Source organism: Acromyrmex echinatior, chromosome 13 (genome assembly GCF_024713525.1).
Source record: "Acromyrmex echinatior isolate Ae372 chromosome 13, ASM2471352v2, whole genome shotgun sequence".
Lineage (NCBI taxonomy): Eukaryota > Metazoa > Arthropoda > Insecta > Hymenoptera > Formicidae > Acromyrmex > Acromyrmex echinatior.
This window is the reverse complement of record NC_141864.1, coordinates 5,875,209-5,897,181: the sequence shown is the minus strand read 5'-3', so window position 1 is coordinate 5,897,181 and position 21,973 is coordinate 5,875,209. Positions and strand designations below refer to the sequence as shown.

Below are 21,973 nucleotides of genomic sequence, written 5' to 3'. Positions count from 1 at the left end.
GGATCCCAGTGTGTCTGGCTAGCGCAAGATTGTCTCTGCACTTCTTTTCACCCAATTTTTCATCGTTCAACGGCACTGTTGAGAATTCGAATTTTCATCCTTGTGTCCACTTAGTTTTCTAAACACAACGGGATTAAACTAGACAATAATCTAGCAGAGACATCGATATAGATCTTCGCAGATTATATAATATCTCTTTCAAAAATACGTGGACTCAGCGGCGAATATAAATGCGGCTGACTTTCGTATAAAAGTATAAAAGGAATTACAAATATTGATTATTTCAGTTTAAGAAATCTTTTTGGAAACTTTCTTTGTTTTTTCCTCATATTTTAGAAATACTTAAATAGAAAATTTATTATAACAATCAATATATTAATTAACATATATGTAACCAAATATATATATACATATATATATATATAAAAACTTATAATTATTATTTTAATTTAATTTATTGTTTAATTTCAAATGTATGGATTTTCATTAAATCATTAAATGATATAAAGAAGACAAATATTATATATATATATATATATATATATATATATATATATATATATATAAATTCTATGTACGAGAACGGCAGTAAATTTATATAAACTAAGAAAAAGAACTGAAACGCACCTAATATATTGAATAGACATATCTCTAAAGAAATAAAAAAAATAAACATATTCTTATTTTCTATGTCTAAATAGCTCACTTAAATGATTTACAATTCTTGACAGAATTCGGAGTAGAATTCTGTTATAATTTTGTATCCGTGTAATGCGAAAGATATTTGAGGAATCAGAATATACATACGTAGATAAAAATATACATCAAAATACATAGCATACTTATTTAATAATAAAGCAAAATTCTTAAAATCTGAATTATAATGACGTTAATTATAGTATCGTCTAATGACTTCGAAATATAATGGAAGAATATAATTCGAAAAGCCAAGCTTTTTTCTCTCTTTTAATTGTCACTGTGAGCGTCAGGTACATGTCGACACACTCATACTTATTCGTACCATTCGGACCGTGATTGCTCTACGGTATATGCACAACAGCTATTTCCACTGCCGTCGGCGACGATGCGACAGGTGCTAAGCTATGCCAGGCGATGCGATGCTGTATCGGCGACGAGGTGAGGATTTCAAAATCCGCCAACGAGAGAAGCCCGCAACGGAGTATTTTCAATCGTCTGTACGGTCGCTGGGCGATATTCCTCCGTCGTCCTGGGAACGGCACCGGACCGATAGGTGAAGGCGAACGGATAGGTGGGTTCGCAGAGCATATTTCTGGCCGAAGTCACGAGATACGATTTTACGGGCGATGAGCGAGCGGTAACGAGTCCATCATTCGAGAGGGAGGAAAAGATAGAGAAAAAGAGGGAGAGAAAGAGAAGAAAAGAGCCAAAGACGAAGACAAAGGATACGCGTAAGATACATGTGACGATGAAGAGGAATGGGGGAAGTGAAGGAACGATATTCGAAAAGGGGACGGACTCACGTTGCTTTTGGTAGACTCGACATTGCCGAGCAGCAGCCAATTTTTGGGGAAATTCCATTAATACTCGTGGCTTTGTCCCACTTCGAATTGATGATTCGTCGTCGTTCTATATATTACGTATTAAGACAAATCATTTTATATGATTATTATATGAATATTCATATCATGTCTCTTTCTTTCTATATGTACAGTTTTTAAAAAATTTATTCCATTTTTTCTCAATATTTCTTCCTTTGACAATTTTTTACATTTGATGTTAGATATCTCAAATCCAAATTAGTCCATGAATTTTGAAATACATATTACTAAAGATTACAATGACAAACAAATTCATTATAAATACTATAAACAGTGATGGGTAAGATGCTCTTAAAATTTATCTAAATGTACGAAAATTTATCTAAATATAAATATAGATACACATATTAAAATATATATAGGTATAGATATCAGATATTTTAAAAGTCAGATACATTTTAGATACTCTTAAATTAGTTTTATTATAATAATGGTAATGTGTAAAAATATATTAGTTATTAAATTTATTCATTGATTTTTGTTATATTTAGATAATTAAAAAAACTCATAATTATATATTATATGTAAAATGATTTAGAATTATAAGACGAAGATATCATTCATCATAATTTTACAAACTAAAAATGCTTCAAACGTTGTATTTCCAGCTTAACTATACATACATTAGAAATTCCACAATCTAAGATCATTGGCTGCATTCAGCAGAAAAAGCAGCTATGTTAACTGTAAAATTCTTTCATATAACTGATTTGCATTTAGATCCAGTGAGGAACTAAGGGAAAGATCAATCATGTTGTTTTTTGCAACAGAATTTTGCAACAGCAAAGCTGCTTTTTTTCTGCGGAGTGGAATCAATCGATTATACATAAAATAGAATTATGACTAAGCTGAGAAAATCTATCTGAAAAATGTATCTGAAAATCAGTTTATATACTGTGTTTTTTATCTAGATACAGATACAAATACTCGAATTTGAATATATCTCAGATACAGGTTAGATACACAAAACGCATCTCTATATATGTATCTACCATAGATACATGTATAGAGATACTACTCAATACCGACTATAAACACTATTTTTCAATTAAAGTGTTGAAAATTAATAATCATCAATTTAAGTTGGTGATAACTCGATATCAAAGCAATCATTCACTCCTTAAAAGTATATTTAGTCTTTTAAGTTAAAAGAAACACGAGACATTTCATGAAAGGCGACATTGAAGTTAATGATGCATGAGGAGTCCTTATACAGAAATCCAATTTAATATTGGAAATTACTTATTAGTATTTAAGTATCAAAAGTTGTTCAGTCTTTTTATTACTCAGAATAATTAATTATTCTGTATCAAATTTCTGTAAGGGAGGTGTAGAAATATATTATAATATTATAATGACAATAAAATAAAATTTATACATCATACATGATACAATAATTGCGATGATGTGCGATCATATGTTCACATGATAGATGTTCCGGTATGTTGAAGACTCGCCAATGGATTTCAATTTCAGACAAGCGCCGGCGTGCGTTTACACTACTGCCAAATGTGTTTACGTGTGTCGTGATCCAGTGCATTTTTATAAGTTTGAGAAATGTCGTCCGCCCACGCCGATGTTATATTTTCTGTATTTGTACACGTTGATCGTCCGCCAGGATTGCATTTGCGTACGTGGAACTGCACGAGATTGATATCTCAATATACGATTTTTTCAACGCGTGTTAGGTCATTAAATTATATAATAGCGTAATAAGATTAAATAAGATTAAAAAGTAAAACAAATAATTAAATCTAATAATCGACCAAAAATGTTAATTGTCTAATCATGTTAGAAGTAGTCTATTATGTAAGATGATTTGACTCTCCTTCACACATATATTTGTAACTCAAGGATCAGTTAAAAATATAGTATTATACAAACATTAGTATTATATAAATATTATGAAAAAGACAGTGTTCACACAAATCGAATTTTCGTTACAAAAAATTGACTTAAAAAATATTAACGATTACTTACATTTTTAAAATATAATGTAATAACAATGAATTTTTTTCGGCGACGTTAAACCTTGCAACAGATAATCATTGTTCGTTGCGAAAAATAAGATTCAAATATTAAAACCTTCAATTTTCAATCTTCAAAAACGTCCATCAGTTACACCATGTAGACAATCTTATTTTTCTTCTTATTTCAAGATCTGATCAAGCGAATCACGATTGCAACGCGAGTATCAATCAATTTTGAGACGTTTCGATTTTAGCAATTTAATTAACCCAATTCCGTAGTCCCTGGGTCCGAGCCCATGCAGACGACCTTAACTTCGTCTAGTATGAGAGGAGGGACCATTTCTCGACGAGTCCACCTGCCATCGGATACCAGCGCGACCAAGCTGACTGTCCAGCCGCACGCCCACACAAATTGCTGCCGCATTATTTCGAGTGTTTTGGCCTTGAGTAGCGGCCAGAGAAAACTTTTGCGGGGATATCGGTGGAACGCAACGTGATTCTTCCTCAGGACTACTTCGATCGGAAGATGGATTGCTCGGAAGCGTAATCGGTGACTTTAACTTACGAATTCTTTATTTTCAACACTTAGCAACGGATACCTCGAAATTTGGATATAATTTTGTACTTTTTAAAATAATACTGTACGAATAAAGACATAACAATAAAAACATAATATAATTTTAATTATATTTTTTCTAAAATTGAAAGAAAAATCTTATTCCCTAAGTGTATTTTGCAATATTACAATAAAAATTGCAGTTTTACTTTTTCAGAATCTATAATAAACGGACGCTGAAATATAGTTTCACAAAGGATTTGTCTCATTTTCTTTCGCAGATAAATTTCCGCTTTGAAAAAAGTATCACGGAACGTGAGAAAGTTCTAACATACGATTATCCGGAATGGCTGGATGACGAGAGGAAGAACATCGAGGAAAAAAGAACACAACGAATAATCATGCGTGACAATCGATGATTCACGATTGCGATATAAATAATTGGACTCTTTTTCAAAAAAGAAGAATGAGAGAACGTATCTTCGGTAAGTGCTCGATCACTTCCTGCTCGACTCGAAAACGAGCTTCAAGCTTCGTCCAACTTAGAACTCTCGCGACGAGTCAAAATAATAATAACTCCTGTGAAGATCCGTTCCTGAGCTGAATCTTAAATTTAAATAGAATGGCGACAAGCATTGCGGCGAAGCGTAAAATACTTGTCGTTTCTGCATCTCGGTTGCGTATCGCTCTGTGTTTCGCTCTCTTAATTCTACGGAACGATAAACAACCTTGTTGTTCATGTTACAAATGACTTTTTGCACGCAGTGTTTCAGAGCCGTCAATTTTCACTTCGGTGACAGATTCGTTCACCAATCTGGAATCGATGTTCTTAGAGGTTCTGAATTGCAAACAAAAAGACGTCATGTAAAATAATTACGGAGTTACTAGAATACTTCGTCTTTTATTATTATTACATTAAAAAAAAGTATCTCATTAATAATATAAAAATAATAATAAAAAAAAGTATCTCATTGTCACATCTTCTAAATCTTATTTTTTAAAATCATATTCTTTAATTCATATTCTTTTTTAGAACTCAAATAGAGTCAGATAGACAATATGTTCTTCAATAAAAAAAACATACAAAACACTAGATTCTTTGCTATATCTTCAAGATATTTACAGTCCGTTTAAGAGCTTCTCTGAAACTTTTGATGCAGTATCCATGCGAAGATCCCGCCAGAAATGACTAAACTGCTCCTGTAGTTAAAAAGAACAGCCGATTATATTATATTAATATACATTGTGTATATTATATTAATATATATGTATATAACAATAAAATATCAATAAATAAAATACATTTGAATTTACACGAATAATTCTGTAATCATAGTATTTTTTGAAAAAAAAAAAAAAAAAATTCATTTTGTTCCTTATTCGAAAAAAAAAACTCGCATTACTATACTCACAGTATAAACAAACTGTCAAATTTTATTTCAAATCAGAAATAATAAAAAAAATAATTGTAACTATTTTATATTAAAATATATTTAATATTAAAATTTTAATAAAATATAAATTTTCATTTTTTCATTTGATATGAAAAGATCGTAAATGAAATAAATATAAAAAGGACACTTTATTGGACAGGTCAAGCTATTTTGATAAAGTTGAATGTTTTACAAGCAATCGCGGAAAAAAATCATGAAAATGATGCGACTTTCCATCGAGACTTTATATAATAAACTAGAAGAACTTTATTATACGGAATATGAGTGCGAATGCAAATTCAGCGATCTAAATATAACATTTTCATTGCGCTCAGAATGCGATAATAACGAACGCAGATTGATATATTGATTATACGGGACAGCCAGGAAAACAAGGAACGCGAATCTTTTACCCACAAACGTTAGGTAACGTAACGACCGACCAGATCAGTCGTTAATGCCTTCGCAACAATTGGCAATGCGAGTTGCGGCTTCTGCATCTATGGCAATGTCAACGCTAATTAGAGATTTCGCAAACGCAGCCCAATTGAGAGCCATTAATTTGTTTGACGTAATATGTTCAGTGGCATTCCGCCACTTATAGGAATCAAATCGGCTTTAACGCATTGCGACTGCTGATTGAAATTGTAATTACATCGTGATATGTTCAGAAAACAGTACATTAGGACAAGGTGTTCCAAAATCATCTATTTTGTTCAGCCACAAACAGCTAAAATTTTCAATCTCTTCTGCATTAATGTTTAAATAAGTCGTCAAATTTGATTTCAAATCATAGAAATATACTTAAAAAAAAAAAAAAGAATTGTAACTATTTTTAAAATATATAACTTAATGTTGAAATTTTAATAAAATATATTTTAGTAAAATTTCAACGTTAAATATATTTATAGATATAAAATAGTTATAATTCTTTTTTTTTAAGTATATTTCTATGATTTCAAATAAACTTGGCGACTTATTTAAGCAATGCAGAAGAAAGAATCAAATTTAACTTTAAAATATAAATTTTAATTCTTCCCTTTGATAAGACACTTCGAAAATATGATATAATTACTGTAAGCGAATCCGATTGAAATCGTGAAACTGATTGAATGTCGATGAATGTCGATAATCAAAATCTCTTCCAGATATAAACATCGTAGATTGCCAATAAACAAAAATAATTGCATGAATTTCTTCAAATAAGTTGAACAGGCTGATACGTTTATTTCACGCGTCTGATTTCGAAAGACCATTTGTTAACGGGATGCATGCCAAATTATCATGCTATGTTTGTGTAGAACAGTCTGATTAATTATCAATTCTTATACGTACCATAGGATAAGTTGAACCGAGGGTGAATGCCGTATCGGATTATAAGGAACTACGTATAGCTCATTGTTTTGCTTGAAGTGTAGTAATATATCTTGTGCGCTGTAAAACAATTAAGGAAATCGCTTTTGATCATTGCGTCGCAAACGAGAACGTGTCCAACAATCTCGATCGTCCCGCGACAAGATAAACGTAATAACGCGTTAAGCCAATTTCGTGTGACAAAAGTTGCACACGTGTGGCAACATCAAGTGTAATAATAGATCGTTAATAATAATGTACACGGTGGTGTAGACAGTGGCGGTCTTTTAATAAGCTCTGTAAATATATCTGCAAAAGTTCGTTGGTAAAAGCGACATAAAGACGGGAACAGTGCCAATGACGAAGAAAATTTTACGTGTACAATATGACGGAATCGAGTCAATTATCCGTTGTACGAATATTCGGAAAATAAAAAGTTTTGTTTCTAGCAATAATCCATGAGATAATTTATTTTTTAATTTCAACGAAGAAGAGTCTTCTGCATTATCTTCTGTGCAGAAACGCACAAGTAAATGTTGCAAGTATTTTTTTATCAAATCATTTGGCGATAGGGAGACAAAATTACTCTCAAGAATGATAACAGCACGTATAATTTAGCAAACAATCTGTACCGATAGACCAGAGTAAATACAGCATATGAAATATTATTAAATTAATAATGCAGCATATTAAATATTGTGCGAATACTTGCAGCATTTAAATAGTCGCGAGGTACTTAATACGCACCCTCTCTAGAAAATAAGCGTATTGTAGCAAATTTACTATTAGTGATATATTCGTCGATTTGTATTTTCAGACTATTCGGATTAGACAAGCACAGTCGATCGATCAATCGTACAACTAGAAGAAACAAACTTTGGCCGAATGTATTTCGGCATTACAAAGTACTAGAAAATGTATGTCTTGTATATTACAAAAAAATGGTATATAGTCGACTATTCGTTTTGCAAAATAATAATAATTTCATATTTTTTTTACCAAATATGACGTATTACCACGTATGATATTTACACAGTTTGCAAAGCTTTTTATGCTATTCATCAACTCGGTATGTATAAAGTATTGTAATAATTCGAAGTAACATTATGTCAATCGAATAAATAAATCGATCACCTTAGTCATAAAATATAATTTGAATGAAGATTTTATATACAACTGAGATAAACATATCTATCCATTAAAAATATTGTACGATCTTTATGGCTAACATTTTCAGTCTCTCTAATTTTATTAAATCCACAAACTTTCAATAACTCTCAAAAACTTATTTTTCTAAATAAAAATAATTATCATTCCTTCAAAAATATTAAAATTAAAGACATTTGAGCTTATTTGATTAATAAATATTTTTTGTTTTGTGACAATTAGAAAATGACATTTAGTTTTTTTAAATACTAAATTGATTGGAAAACTATCAATGTTTTGTCTATTATATTCTGAATGCTTAAGAGATAGGTCTCTAATTTATTCTGTAGAAAAGGAAAAAATATGAGTTTTGTACTGTAATATAATTGGTTTATATGAAAATGGATAAAGAAGGCATACTAAAATCACATTTTGTACGGTACATTGATGAGTATGCGACTGCCCTTGAAGACTATCCAAAATAATTCTGCTACTTTGTTTCATACTATTATAAATTTCCCTATTTTTGTATAACTATATATTTAATATTTATATTTATCCAATATGTAGAAGAATAAACCAAAAATAAGATAGTTTCAGCCTCTATCGAAAAGATAAAGATTTAATTTTTTAGGATTCTTCGTGTCGCGTTGTGATATTTTCACATATATCTCGAAATCAGACGCAGTTGGCAGCAATCGCTTTTTCACTATATGTGTAAAGTTGCGTCCTATTTCTTATACATTTAAAATTTGTGTAATCCTTCTCGTTATTTATATAATATATGTAGAACATGGGAAAACATGTTAAATAAGAAATGAGAGATTTAATAAAAAACAAAGATTACTAACCTTCCGTGATTTGCTACTGCAACTAACATGCGTTTCGGTGTATATTGTTTCACGTCAACCATGCCAAACTTTGACATTTTTTCAGCTACCTGAGCAAATATTTCACAACAATACAAATTGGCAATAAATCATTCTTTATATATATATCACATGTATACAGCGATATACGAAATAAATATTTAATTCAAAAGGAACGTATATTTTATATGACGCTAGAAACGTCCTTGGGACTTATTAAAGCTTTTTATTAGTTTTTTTTAATTTGCAATACTTGACTTAGACGCAAATATATATTACGAGATTTACAATTAGCGTTCACAAATAGAACAAAATTGTGAAAAATAAGATTGCAAAACATACAATTATTCCAAATCATTGCAAAAATTAGGGCTACATTCCAAAACGTTCTCTCTAAAAATTTTACTCAAAATATATATTATACATGTAACGTATATTACTTCGAAAACTTTCTCTAAAGAGGACATTTTGGAATGTAGCCTAAGAAAATATCGTAGAATCACCAAATCCTATATATATATATATTTCAGTCAAGTATGGATTAAGATTCCAAGGTTTTGAACGAATTTTCAATATTATATACAATAATTAAATATAATACCTGTGAAGGAGTTACTGGTTTTGATGTTAACATTTTCACATAAAGCCATTTTGGTCGAGTGGATTTAGGTTCAGGCCCGTCAAATCTCTATAAAATGTATGTCTTGTATATTACAAAAAAATGGTATATAGTCGACTATTCGTTTTGCAAAATAATAATAATTTTATATTTTTCTTACCAAATATGACGTATTGCCACGTACGATATTTACACAGTTTGCAAAGCTTTTTATGCTATTCATCAACTCGGTATGTGTAAACTCCTTAAAATTTAAGCCTCTAAAATCACACATAAGGCTGAGTATAATATGCTTATACTAAGAGTAGAAATAAATAATTGTTGCTTTTTAATTATATAATAATCAATAACTTACTGTCCATATTGCTTTGTAGCAAATATATGAGTCATTCTAATAAATAAATAACCGGCAAAGTAAGCATCCCATCCGGCGGTATGATATTTCTTAGAAGGAACAGTATCTAAAAATTAAAGAATAAATTAATAATAATATTAATTATAAACGGAATCAAGGAATATAAAAAAAATCTACCATTTAATTTGTCTGAATTTGTCACGAGTTCAATAGCAGGCGATCCTGGCATTACATATTTTCCATTACTTTTTGTAAAATGACTCATTAAGCCACTTAAAGAATTATGTTTCCACTTTTCTGAAAAAAAAAAAATTTACTTAATATGTTTATATATAATTTTACGAATAAATAAATATTTTAAATAATTACCTGGTGTTTGGAGAATTTTTCTCAGTTCATAACTTAAGAATTTGGTGTCGTAAATTGTTGGAAATAGTTGATGTATGTTATTCTTAAAATCAATATATTTTTCTGTAAAAAACATATTATATTCATAATTAATTATAATTTAATTTGCATCTCCATGATGTATATTGTAAATAAAAAACTTAAAAAATAAATTGCTATTATTACACAATGCTATTATTACACAATTATACATACGTGGTAATGGCTTATAAAATTGTTGATGTATAAACATAAAATCTAAAAAAGCATTATGTGCAATTATAGGTTTTTTCAAAGTAATTAAAAAATTGAATACTTTTGAAAAACCTACATATGATTCAAGTAATGTATTTTCTAATATAAAGCCTTCTTCCTGTTCCAGAATTTGTCTCGATTCTGGTAGCACTTTAATCACAGTTATCTAAAAAGTCAAAAAATAAAAATTTTGAAAGAATATTTGAGCATTTATCTCTTAAAGTGCAGCATGAGCATACCACATTGTTCCCAGAGAAAGTCCAAATATTTGAAAAACGTTTTCTCAATTCTTTATGCATAAAGTATTGAAAAGTTGGAGTAGAGGATTTAACTTTAATAGAATCTACTTCATCACTAGCTGTCTTTAGCCATTCAAATATTTGAGTGACTGTATTTTTAAAATTATCTTCCTCCTTGTAAGAAATAGATTGTTCCACGTTGTTGAACAATGTATTCTCTTGTATCTGTTGTTCTAAGAGTGTCTTGTCGGTCTGATCAAGATACGAAATACCATTGTAGGCAAGCTGAAAAATGTTTACATATATATATATATATTCTTTTGCTAAATAAAACATTAGATAATTTGAGATTTTTTAATCATTTAAAAAGATAACAAATAATGCTTGCTATCTACGAAACGAATTGTTAGTAAGAAATAATATCTGTAATGGATATATATAGAATGTATATATACTTCATTAAAGTTAAATCCATACATAGTCAGGAACTCTAGTGACTCTATCTGCCAAAGAAAATGTCTATTTTTAGACGGTATAGTTCTAGGCAGCAAAAAGAAATTGAAAGCCTCCGCAGTGTATTTATTCTCATCGTGAACTCGTTGAAACGCCGAAATGCCGAATTGAATTATTATGTACGGTTGAATGTGACTCCTATTTTTCTCATAGCGTTCGTATATGGAATCAAATAAGCTACGGTAAAACATCAAGTATTATTATCATCATCATCCACCATCGAAACCTTACTTATTCGAATTCGTTCCCGGCAGTATAAACTAACCTATTTCTTACATCACCGCTTTCTATGCCTGTGAATTCTCCATCAATCGCTATGAAGTTAGCATTTTTCAACGTACGCTCCAGGTGTGGATACACCTTGTTGAAATTCTGATTCGTGACTTCAATCATAATATTTGTTCGCACGTGCGAAATAACTTTAAATGCGAAGTAACTCCGAACGCGACCATTCACTTGTATCTACTTCAAAGTGCAAAACAGTGTGACGACGCCATTGCGAATTAATTCACAGCTCACAGCTGTTCGCGATGGTATCGCCATCATGCTTGTTCGTGATACACTAATTTCCAATTCTTTCATCGCTTTCAATAATACTAAGGCCGGTATTTATAGTCGATTCTTATTTCAAGACCGTCTTAAGTAATGTCTCAAGACGGTCTTAAATATAAGATCTGGCTATGAAATACCCGCCTAAAAGTACTTTTTCAAATACATATTATGAAAATCTTCTATAACATTAGGAATAATTGTATCACGTTAATGAATATTTAACTGTAGATGTGATATATTAAAAAAATAATATATCTAATAATATATACAAGTAAAATAAATAAAAATTTATAATGCGTAATTTAAAAAAAATAAAAGTATTAATGTTTTCAAATATTAAATATTAGATCCTTCATAAAGAGACATAAATGAATTCATTAATAGTGTATTGTTATCTATACACTATTGGGTTGGCAAGAAAGTAATTGCGGTTTTTACTGGTAGATGGTGTTGATTGAAGTTTTTGGTATTTTGACGTTTCGAAGTGTCAAAGTTATGTTTGTTTGGCAGCTGGTACTTTAGTCTTCATTCAGTAAAAAAATTACATCGATCGAACATTTAGTTTTTGTTCAGCAATTATTTAAACATGGAATGTAAAAATGAACATTTTCGTCATGTTTTGCTATTTTGTTTCCGAAAAGGAATGAAAGCTTCTGAAGCTCATAAGGAGTTACGTGCTGTGTATGGTGATGAAGCCTTAAAAGAACGACAGTGTCAAAATTGGTTTGCCAAATTCCGTTCTGGAGATTTTTCACTCAAAGATAACCAACGTTCCGGTCGACCTATTGATGTTGATGATGACCAAATCAAAGCCATAATTGAATCGGATCGTCATATAAGTGTGCGGGAGATAGCAGAGAGGTTAAATGTATCACACACAACAATTGAAAATCACTTGAAATGTTTTGGAGTCATTAAGAAGCTCGATATTTGGGTTCCTCATGAATTGAAAGAAATTCACTTAACACAACGAATCAACATTTGCGATTTGCATCTCAAACGCAATAAAATCGACCCTTTCTTGAAGCGAATTATTACGGGTGATGAAAAATGGATCGTCTATAATAACACCAATCGAAAACGATCATGGTCTAAGCCTAATGAACAAGCACAAACCTCATCGAAAGCTGAACTGCATCAAAAAAAGATAATGCTGTCAATTTGGTGGGATTTCAAAGGTGTTGTGTATTTTGAGCTGCTTCCAAGGAATCAAACGATTAATTCAGATGTCTACTGCCAACAACTAATGAAACTGGAGGAAGCAATTAAAGAAAAACGGCCAGAGTTAGCGAATTGCAAAGGAATCGTCTTTCATCATGACGATGCAAGACCATACACATCTTTGGCCACGCGGCAAAAATTATTGGAGCTTGGTTGGGATGTGTTGCCACACCCGCCATATTCACCTGATCTTGCACCCTCGGACTATCATTTATTTCGATCATTGCAAAACTCTTTGAATGGAAAAACTTTCACCAATGATGATGGTGTTAAATCGCACTTAGTTAGGTTTTTTGCCGATAAGGATCAGAAATTTTATGAACAAGGCATTATGAAGCTGCCAGAAAAATGGCAAAAGATCATTGATCATAATGGACAATATATCATTGAATAAAGTTATTTCGTTATACAAAAAAATTGGTTTCAGCTTTCTTTTAAAAAAACGCAATTGCTTTCTTGCCAACCCAATATATATTTTAAATTTTCCGATAAAAAATTTGTTATACATAAACATGTATAAATATATAAAAATATTCATTAATATGTACAATCATACATGAAATATGTCTATATATGTTCATACATTCCTCTTTCTTTTGTAAAAAAAATAATTAAAGGGATCATTTTCGCAGTATTCATTTTTTATGTTAAGTCAAGTGCTAATTCAAATTTATATTACTTTACAGTTTTTATTGTTAAAATTTTGAGGTTAAAATAACATTTATTAAGACTGTTTAATACTAAAGTTTATTTTTTACATTAAAATTTATTTCAGTTATTCTACATATTGCATAAAAAAATGTAAACAATTTTTAATTATGTAAATTTCATCCAGAATGTTAATGTAAGAAAAATATGAGTAGCATTCAAAGGTTAAATAAACTTTCCTTTTAAAAGATACAGTCGACACAAACAATTGTATCCTTCTTGACATTAAATAACAAAGATAGAACGAAATTTTCCAATAGCAAGTTGATATTAAATAATGTCTTAACAATGTCTTAATGACGTCTTTAACATCAATACAATGTTATTACAACGTCCCCTATTAAAAAAAAATCACATCACACAGTTGTATGATGAAATCATTAAAATCATGTAAATCACGTAACGGATTGTTCCAAATCAGTACGTGATTTTTTTAAATGTAATTTGAAAAATATATTAGAAATAATTTTCTCCATTATGTGATTTATAGTTATCGAATTTTAAAGAATTGAATGATAGAAATAAAAGAAAAAAAAACATATGTGACTTTTCAATTTTTTACTTGAGTTGTGTCGACTTTGTCTCCTAAAAGGAAAGTTTAAACATAGTATTATTGATTACTGTTTTTTTATTAATTCTTGAAGTTCAATTAACATTGACTTTTGCTTAACTAATTTTATTTTTTTTTTAGTACATTATTCGTAAGAACGATTTTGTTGAAATATCTAAAAATTTTACTATTACATACAGATTTAATCATAATATATTTTGATTGAACTATCAAAATAATTGTAGGATGCTTAAACTGGTTGTTTAGAATGTTAAAATTTTTTGCAGCGTTATTTGCATCATCAACGTTCTACATAATTATTTTGTTGATTCAACAAAATTATTTTCAAATTCCTAGCTAAATTTTTAGATATAAAATCATTCTTCCTGTGTAGGTATTGAATAAACCATAAATTAAAATATAATATAAAAATTTAAAATATATATTGTAAAAATATATATTGTATAAATATAAAAAGTATGTAATATATAGTTCATGAGAAATAAAGCCTGTTATAATTGAATTAAATTGAAATAGTTCCAGAAAATAATCTCGAAAATTAGTAAGAATTTTTAAGAATAGAAAAAATATAGAAACAAATAAGCAGTAATCATTAAATATAAATTTATAATTAAACAAACAAAAATTTAACAAAATATCAAATTTCTAGAAAGAAGCGATTATGTTACAAAATGTAATCATTCCGATTTTCGTGTTTGCGAAGAATATAATTTATAAATTTACATATAAATTGTATACACTATCAGAATAATTAATTAATTAATTAATTAACAGTATTTCGCGATATCTTTAATAACGTCGTTGAGAAATGCTCTGAGTAAGGATATTATCTCGAAAAAGTCACAAAGTTCACGATTTCCCTGAAGATAAACAGGTATCGTGCAGATCCTTCGAGGAAATAATGTATAATCTCTTCCGTGTCGAGACTGTAAACGGCATGACATACACGTTATAGTGTTTTCTTGAAACATCTTTCTTTTAATCGAGAATCGACTCTCTCTCTGGCAATGAACTTGCTCAAGCAGCGCTAGTGTATCCGCAGCAACGACGCTGGACAGTCCTTACCTTCTCTCGGTGGCTTGCTTTTCTACGCTCTCGCGTCTTTCACGATTCTCTGGCTATCTCAGCTAACAAGTCCCGATCCGCCAGGTGCACCATGCTCTTCAGATTCGGGATCTTTGTTGGCCTGAGTTCTGTGGTCACGACCATCATCTACTTCACGCCCATACCAGGTAAGTAAAAAGTCTATAGAAGGAAAAATTAAAAAAAATCAATAGCAGAAACATCTATTTTGTGTAATAAACGCGAGATAAAAGTATATCCTGTGTTTTATTTGTGAGAGCAATTTTCTTTGTTTATCGCGAAGAGCATTCAACTTATATTTTAAAATATCAGATCAGATTGGAAGATTGTCTTGTGCGGCTACATTCGGTAGAGTTTTTTATCGCACATTTCTAGCAGAAACGGATAAAAAAGTAAAAAAGTTGTTAATAAAGGAATAACTGATAATGAAAGATTACATATATTTATTTTATTCTTATCTTGCTTCAAAATTTTTTATTAACGTTTGAACTTATGGATTACATTTATTTAGATAAATAGTTTTTACTCAGATTCTTATTTGCTCTACTTTTTTGTTGTAACCTATTCAAAATATAAATTTACAAATATAAGTATAATTTAATTGTATTAAATATAAGTATTTAAACAAATAAAAAAATCTGAGTAAAATATAATATTATCTAAACAAATTCCAAAAGTTCAAGCATCATTAAAAAATTTTAAAGTATATAAATTTCATTCCAAACATAATCAAATGTTTTAATATCTATAAGTTTTTATATTTTTGCTTTGATAAATAAATGAAATGCTTTTATTTCAATTTATTTATGCATTCTTTTTCTGTCCCAGAAAAAAATACATAAAATTTACATTATATAAAATTATATAAAAATATATACATAATAATTTTACATAATTGTATATATTTATATATAATTATATACAAACTTACATATAAAATTATATAAAATTATATATAAAATTATATGTAATTATATATAATTATATATATAAATTATATATAAAGTATGTCCATTTACATACAAATATATAAAATTGTATATAATTTTATATAATTATATATAAAATATTTTTTCCCAGGATATTATCATATAAATCATATAAACATCTATTATTATTTTATAATTAAATATACAAAAGAATTCGAATAGAAACTGACAAATGATTTTTTAATATTATTTATTCATGTTATTATTTTTATATTTAGTTTTATATTTATAATCAGTGTGATATTATTAGTCATTTTCTGACTAATTTTATCCTAAATAAATTTAAAAAGTACGCAATGCAAAAATATCATAATAAACATCAATTTTTATCAATATTTTATTATTAAAAAAGAATTTTATATGAAAATATAGAAAGAATAATATGGAAGACATAATTAAACACTACAATCATAAACTGCAAATATTCTGATGCACCCTAGATCGTACATATTAAATTTAAAACAAAAATGAAGCTCAAGATTGCAATGCAAATAATGGTAACAGAAAGGTCAATTTATGAGCAAATAATTAAGTCAAAAATATAAAATGGTTTGTTAGAGTGTTACTCAGTTAAAATATAATATATAGGAAACACTTTCGAAACACTTTCGGAAACACTTTAGTCTTCCTCAGTCCATTACAATAATAAATACAAGACATTAAATTTACATTTAAAAAATCAGCATTATATATAAATTTGTATGCGTCAACATTAATTACATATTATCAAATTGTTTCTCAGTCACATGACTCACAGAGCAGAATATTTTTATTAAAATTATAACACGATCCTTCTCTCTCTTCGAAAATTTTGAAATGGGATTAAAATATATTCAAGTTATGTTTTACTGACAAAATTATTTACGAAAGATTTCCATATGAAAAGAAATATAGAAGCTTTCCTGTTCCAAAGCACGATATATCTACAAGTTGCTTTTAAGTATGCTTGAAATACTCTGATAGTGAAAAGGTGAATGATCTTAATCAAAATTTACCGTTATTTGCATCTCCGTTACTAATTCCACTGCAAGGATGCTGATTGCTAGAGGCTATATTTCTCGGATATAACATGAGAGATAGCATTTACTATATGTCAACTTGACATACTGTACTGTACTGTCATGCTTCTAGACATGCCATCAATCTTAGCATTATCTGATGGAAAGCGGGTAAAGAGTATCTTTCTGAAATAGCCAAAAAATAAAAAAAATTATTTGTTACTATAAAAACAAAAGTACAACAAAGATAATTTAATTATTTAATAATATTTCTGTCATGGATGTATGTACAATGACCTTTTTTTTCATAAATTGATAGTAATTAAAGAATTTTATTTTTATTTTATGTGCAGAATATAAAATATTTCTATTTCTAAAGAAAAAAATCTTAGTATTATATATTTTTAAAATATACAATTAAATAAAATTTCACTTGCAATTTTACGTTTTATTTATGCGAAAAAATCGTATATCTTGTATGTAATATGTAATTATTATTTTTATTTTTTCAAGTTTTGTTACCTTGTAAAAGTGGTTTGCCTTTTCATACTCATAAAAAATGCAAATGTATTTTTTTAGTATGTTAATGAAATACAGCAGTCAATGCATAAATGAAAAGATTATTTTGTATACACATTTATATGCATTTAAATAGTTCCAAAAGTGACTCGAATGCTTTGAAAGAAAGTAATTATATTAAAATAAATTTAATTTTCTTTTATCTTATTATATTTCACAAACCTTTAGCAGTATTTTTATACTGAATTTAAGTATATTTTTAAAATCATATTTTTATCATTTGGAGGTCATCTTTGTTGAGCATATTTGGATATAAGAAAAAATATATATTGATACATGTATATACAGTTTTCCTGATAATACAAGCATCATAACGTTATTCATAAATAATATATTCATCCTTAATTTCACTCCGTAAACGGTAAATCAATAAATTTCTTGGTCAATCCTTTCTAATTAGAAAGGAAAAGAAGAAACTTTTTTTTATTTTCACACCCACGCCAGTCATAAATGTTGCTAAAATGTACCAAAATATCGGAAGTTCTGTGTGAAAGTACATCGCATCGCAACGATATACGCGAACACGATTTTGCTTTTCAATAATGTATTACGTTTTAGAGATGTATTTGTTTTAGAGATGAATTTGTTATTAGTCATAATGTAACAGTGTCAATACTTTTTTTGTAGCTGACTAAATATCTTTCACTTTCTCCTCTTTTATACTTCAAAGAAGTATCTGTCGTGCCATATCCTTTGATTGCTTGTGCCTTTTGACAGCAAATTTCACCGGTATTTTACTTTCTAATAATTTTAATTGTACCTTATAAATTAGTATATTTAAAAAGGTGCTAGAAATTTATAATCTTTTTGCTAAAACATTTTACTCGCTTGCTAATAATAGTCATTTGTACAATTAAGAGACAAGATCTTGATGAGGTTAGCTTTTTTATTTGCGTGTAAAATATATTTAAAACTTTTTAAATTACTTCAAGATTATAACAATATCATTCTTTGAATTCTTCAAAAAATTCAATATTTTAATTGTAGTATTATAATTATTATTTTAATAAATACTAAAACATTCAATTTAGCAAATAAATACAAATGAAATTAATAATCTCAATTTTTTACAATAAATTAATTATATTACTAATTTTTATCGAAAATGGTTAACAAATCTAAAATATTCTTTATCAGCTTCTCAAAATTGATTATTATAATAAAGGATAGAAAATTGTTAGCAGCCTTAAAAGATATTTTTTCAACTTTTAATAACTATTTTAAACATTGTTCATTTAGGTGTATAATAATGTTAAACTATTTTTATTTTAACTTTCCATGACATTTACAACAGATGTAATATAAATTACAAATCGTGTGTAAAAATGTTCCGATTCATTCCAGTTTCTCGTAATAATTTGTATACGTTTGCTAATTAAATACACAAATTGCATAAGAAATAATTAATGTGTATGAAAGATGAATTGGTTAATTGTATCGACAAAGTGCTACAATTATATTGTCAACTTTTATTTATCGTATTATTTGGGTAATGAATAAATGAGCGTATATAATTTCCATAGCTTCATGATGATTATATTATGATTTATATCGCACATTTTATAGATAATCGATGTATCGTATACATAACGCGATTGTGTATTTGCAAATATTTGGTGGTCGAATCGATCATCGCGATCAGCCTTGCGTAAATGTAACTCCCATACGAAATCACTTATTTTCTAGAAATTGTATTAGCGAAATATACGTTCAAGATACTTGTATTTAATGAATTGTGAAAAGTACGAGAGATGCGTTTCATCAAATTAAACGAGTGAAAGTATCAATTATTAAGTAAACGTGGAATTTTTCTGTATATGAAGCCGTCCAAACTATTGTGATACACACATTAACATTCCGAGAGTCTTATTTCGAAAATTGATAAATAACAAAAGTAAAAAATATATTTTGTTACCATTAGATTAAACATAATGCAGAAAATGTGAGAATATTTGCAAGCAACTTTTATACAAGTTTTGTATATAGATTTAATAATGTATACTTATATAGAGCGAATAAATTATTTTATAATATATTGTAACCAGAATCCTCTGCTGGCAAAATGAATTTTAACTCTTCCGTTAATAATAGCTTTTCTTCACAAAATATCGATGTCTTTAAAGATCCTAGTTGCGAAGAGATAAAATAAAAGTTTATTCAAGTATGCACATTAATTCTACATATAAAAGTTGTATAATTGTCATGTTAATATTGTCATAGTTGTTACTGTTTTTTTCTCTGGGTATATATTATATTTTCTATCATATATACGTACATCAAAATTATTAATCTCTTTTTTAATATCAAATAAAATCTTGATTACCCAGTGACTCATAGAAAGAAATCAATTGTCGTTAAACGTAAGACACGAAATCATCAAGTAAAACATTTCTACGCCTGAAATTTTTTCACTCAAATGCTGCTTAGCATAACAATTAAAATAAAAATTTATCAAAAGAAAACAGAACAATATAATTTTTATTAGCGCAATAGAAAGATATGCCTCGGGATACGTCTTTCACTTTCTCACGTGATAAATAATGTCTTCAGTCTCTTATTGATGACTTCGATAATTTCACGACTAAGCAATTTCACTTCGAGTAATATTCAAGCAGTGTTACAATTAAATTACAGTGAATAATTGCATTACTAACTCTCCTTGCTGCATTTTCACAGACAAATGAAGACGGAAATATAATATAATAGAATTAAAAAAGAGATGCCAAATAAGAGAGAGAAATAATGTAAATTATTATTCATGATGGATTAGAACGTAATTATTACTTACAAAATTAGGAAGTAATATTTGCTTGGCATGACATGATAACGACAATCATTTTTTTTAATGCCGATTAGATAACTTAATATCATTACGATCTATGTAATGCAATTTAATGTTATCTAATATGCATTAGATAATAACACGTAAAAGAAATGTAGAAATTTCATTTTGCGATATGTTTGCTTCTGTTGTCGTAATTGAAATATTAACTACTAATTATTGCAGTAGAAAAAGTTTTTATTTATGTAACATTCTTAATATCATTAAAATTACTAAGAGATTAAATTTGAGGATAGATATTTTAAAGTACAATATATCAATTTCGAAGTATAATGAGTTTTCTACAATAAGCCATTAGTTATCACTTATAACATATATTAGAGATAAGTTAAAATTACATCATAAATCTTAAAAAAACACATCCATCATAAATCACATAAGATCGTTACGTCACAACACTTCAGTCAATTAGAAGTTCTCAGAGCAAACAATACACTATACATATAATTGATCAGTCATAACATAATCTAAGTTTTAAATGATTTTAAATTATAAGAAACAGAATTTAGTCTCTCCACGCAATCAGTAATTACTGACTTATTACTGCCTTATGATACACTATTAACTCGCTTATAATACGTTCCTGACTTCTGATCATTTAATATAAAAAAGACGATTTTACTGAAATATCTAAAAATTATTAGGTGTTGGAATTAATTCGTAGCGTTTTTTAATGAAAGAATGTTATTTATTTCACATGAGCATTAAAAAATACATTAATGAAAGTACTTCCCATCTCTTGTAAAACGCTACGAATTAATTCCAACACCTAATAGCTAGATATAAATCTAAGAATAATTTTGTTGGATTATCAAAATATTTATGTAGGATGCTCAAACTTTTTTCGAATATAAAAACTTTTTTCAGCATTGCTTGAGAGTTCTATGTAGTTATTTTGATGGTCCAACAAAATTGTTTTCAGATTATTTTCTGTATCTAGCTGAATTTTTAGATACTTCAGCAAAATTGTTCTCTATGTGTTAATGGCTCATTACAGAAAATCCATTTCACTACTTTATAGGTTTACACGACTATTAGTCTTCAAAATTGATCTTTCCTTTGTCTATTATCTTTGACATGTTTGTTTGCAACATGTAAAGAAAATGCTTAAATTGTTACGATGTCAGGAAATACAATCGTTTTCTCTATTGTTTC

General features: G+C 28.4%; 2 protein-coding genes and 2 long non-coding RNA genes across 6 annotated transcripts in view; 1 reads left to right on the top strand and 3 right to left on the bottom strand.

Annotated features, from left to right (window-relative positions):
* The window catches only part of LOC105150888 (uncharacterized), a 51,561-nt gene extending 47,461 nt beyond the window's left edge, over positions 1–4,100 (top strand). Inside the window, exon 2 of the mRNA XM_011064263.2 lies at positions 3,830–4,100. Coding sequence (XP_011062565.1) covers positions 3,830–4,047 — 218 coding nt within the window. The 3' untranslated portion in view covers positions 4,048–4,100. The remainder of the gene's footprint in view (positions 1–3,829) is intronic.
* Positions 2,936–3,830, bottom strand: LOC105150889 (uncharacterized). The gene is made up of 2 exons (XR_846769.2): positions 3,561–3,830; positions 2,936–3,220 (listed from the first exon to the last, which is right to left on the bottom strand). It is a non-coding gene; the product is annotated as an uncharacterized LOC105150889 (long non-coding RNA).
* An 887-nt stretch (positions 4,101–4,987) lies between the features above and the next one.
* Positions 4,988–11,811, bottom strand: LOC105150890 (pre-piRNA 3'-exonuclease trimmer). The gene is made up of 12 exons (XM_011064264.2): positions 11,541–11,811; positions 11,218–11,452; positions 10,763–11,047; positions 10,485–10,689; positions 10,251–10,352; positions 10,059–10,178; positions 9,882–9,987; positions 9,687–9,786; positions 9,509–9,595; positions 8,890–8,978; positions 6,875–6,973; positions 4,988–5,306 (listed from the first exon to the last, which is right to left on the bottom strand). The coding sequence occupies exons 1-12, from the start codon at positions 11,666–11,668 to the stop codon at positions 5,237–5,239; spliced, it is 1,626 nt and encodes a 541-aa protein (XP_011062566.2). The 5' UTR covers positions 11,669–11,811; the 3' UTR covers positions 4,988–5,236.
* Positions 11,812–13,779: 1,968 nt separating this feature from the next.
* LOC147907548 (uncharacterized) overlaps positions 13,780–21,973 on the bottom strand; it is a 217,463-nt gene continuing 209,269 nt past the window's right edge. The window contains exons 3-5 of one of the 3 annotated variants that reach the window (XR_015547246.1): positions 17,395–17,583; positions 15,393–15,572; positions 13,780–15,253 (exon numbers count right to left, since the gene is read on the bottom strand). This is a non-coding gene — a long non-coding RNA (uncharacterized LOC147907548). Of the gene's footprint in view, positions 15,573–17,394; positions 17,584–21,973 lie in introns of all 3 variants that reach the window. The other 2 variants (XR_015547245.1, XR_015547247.1) reach the window with 2 other exon arrangements.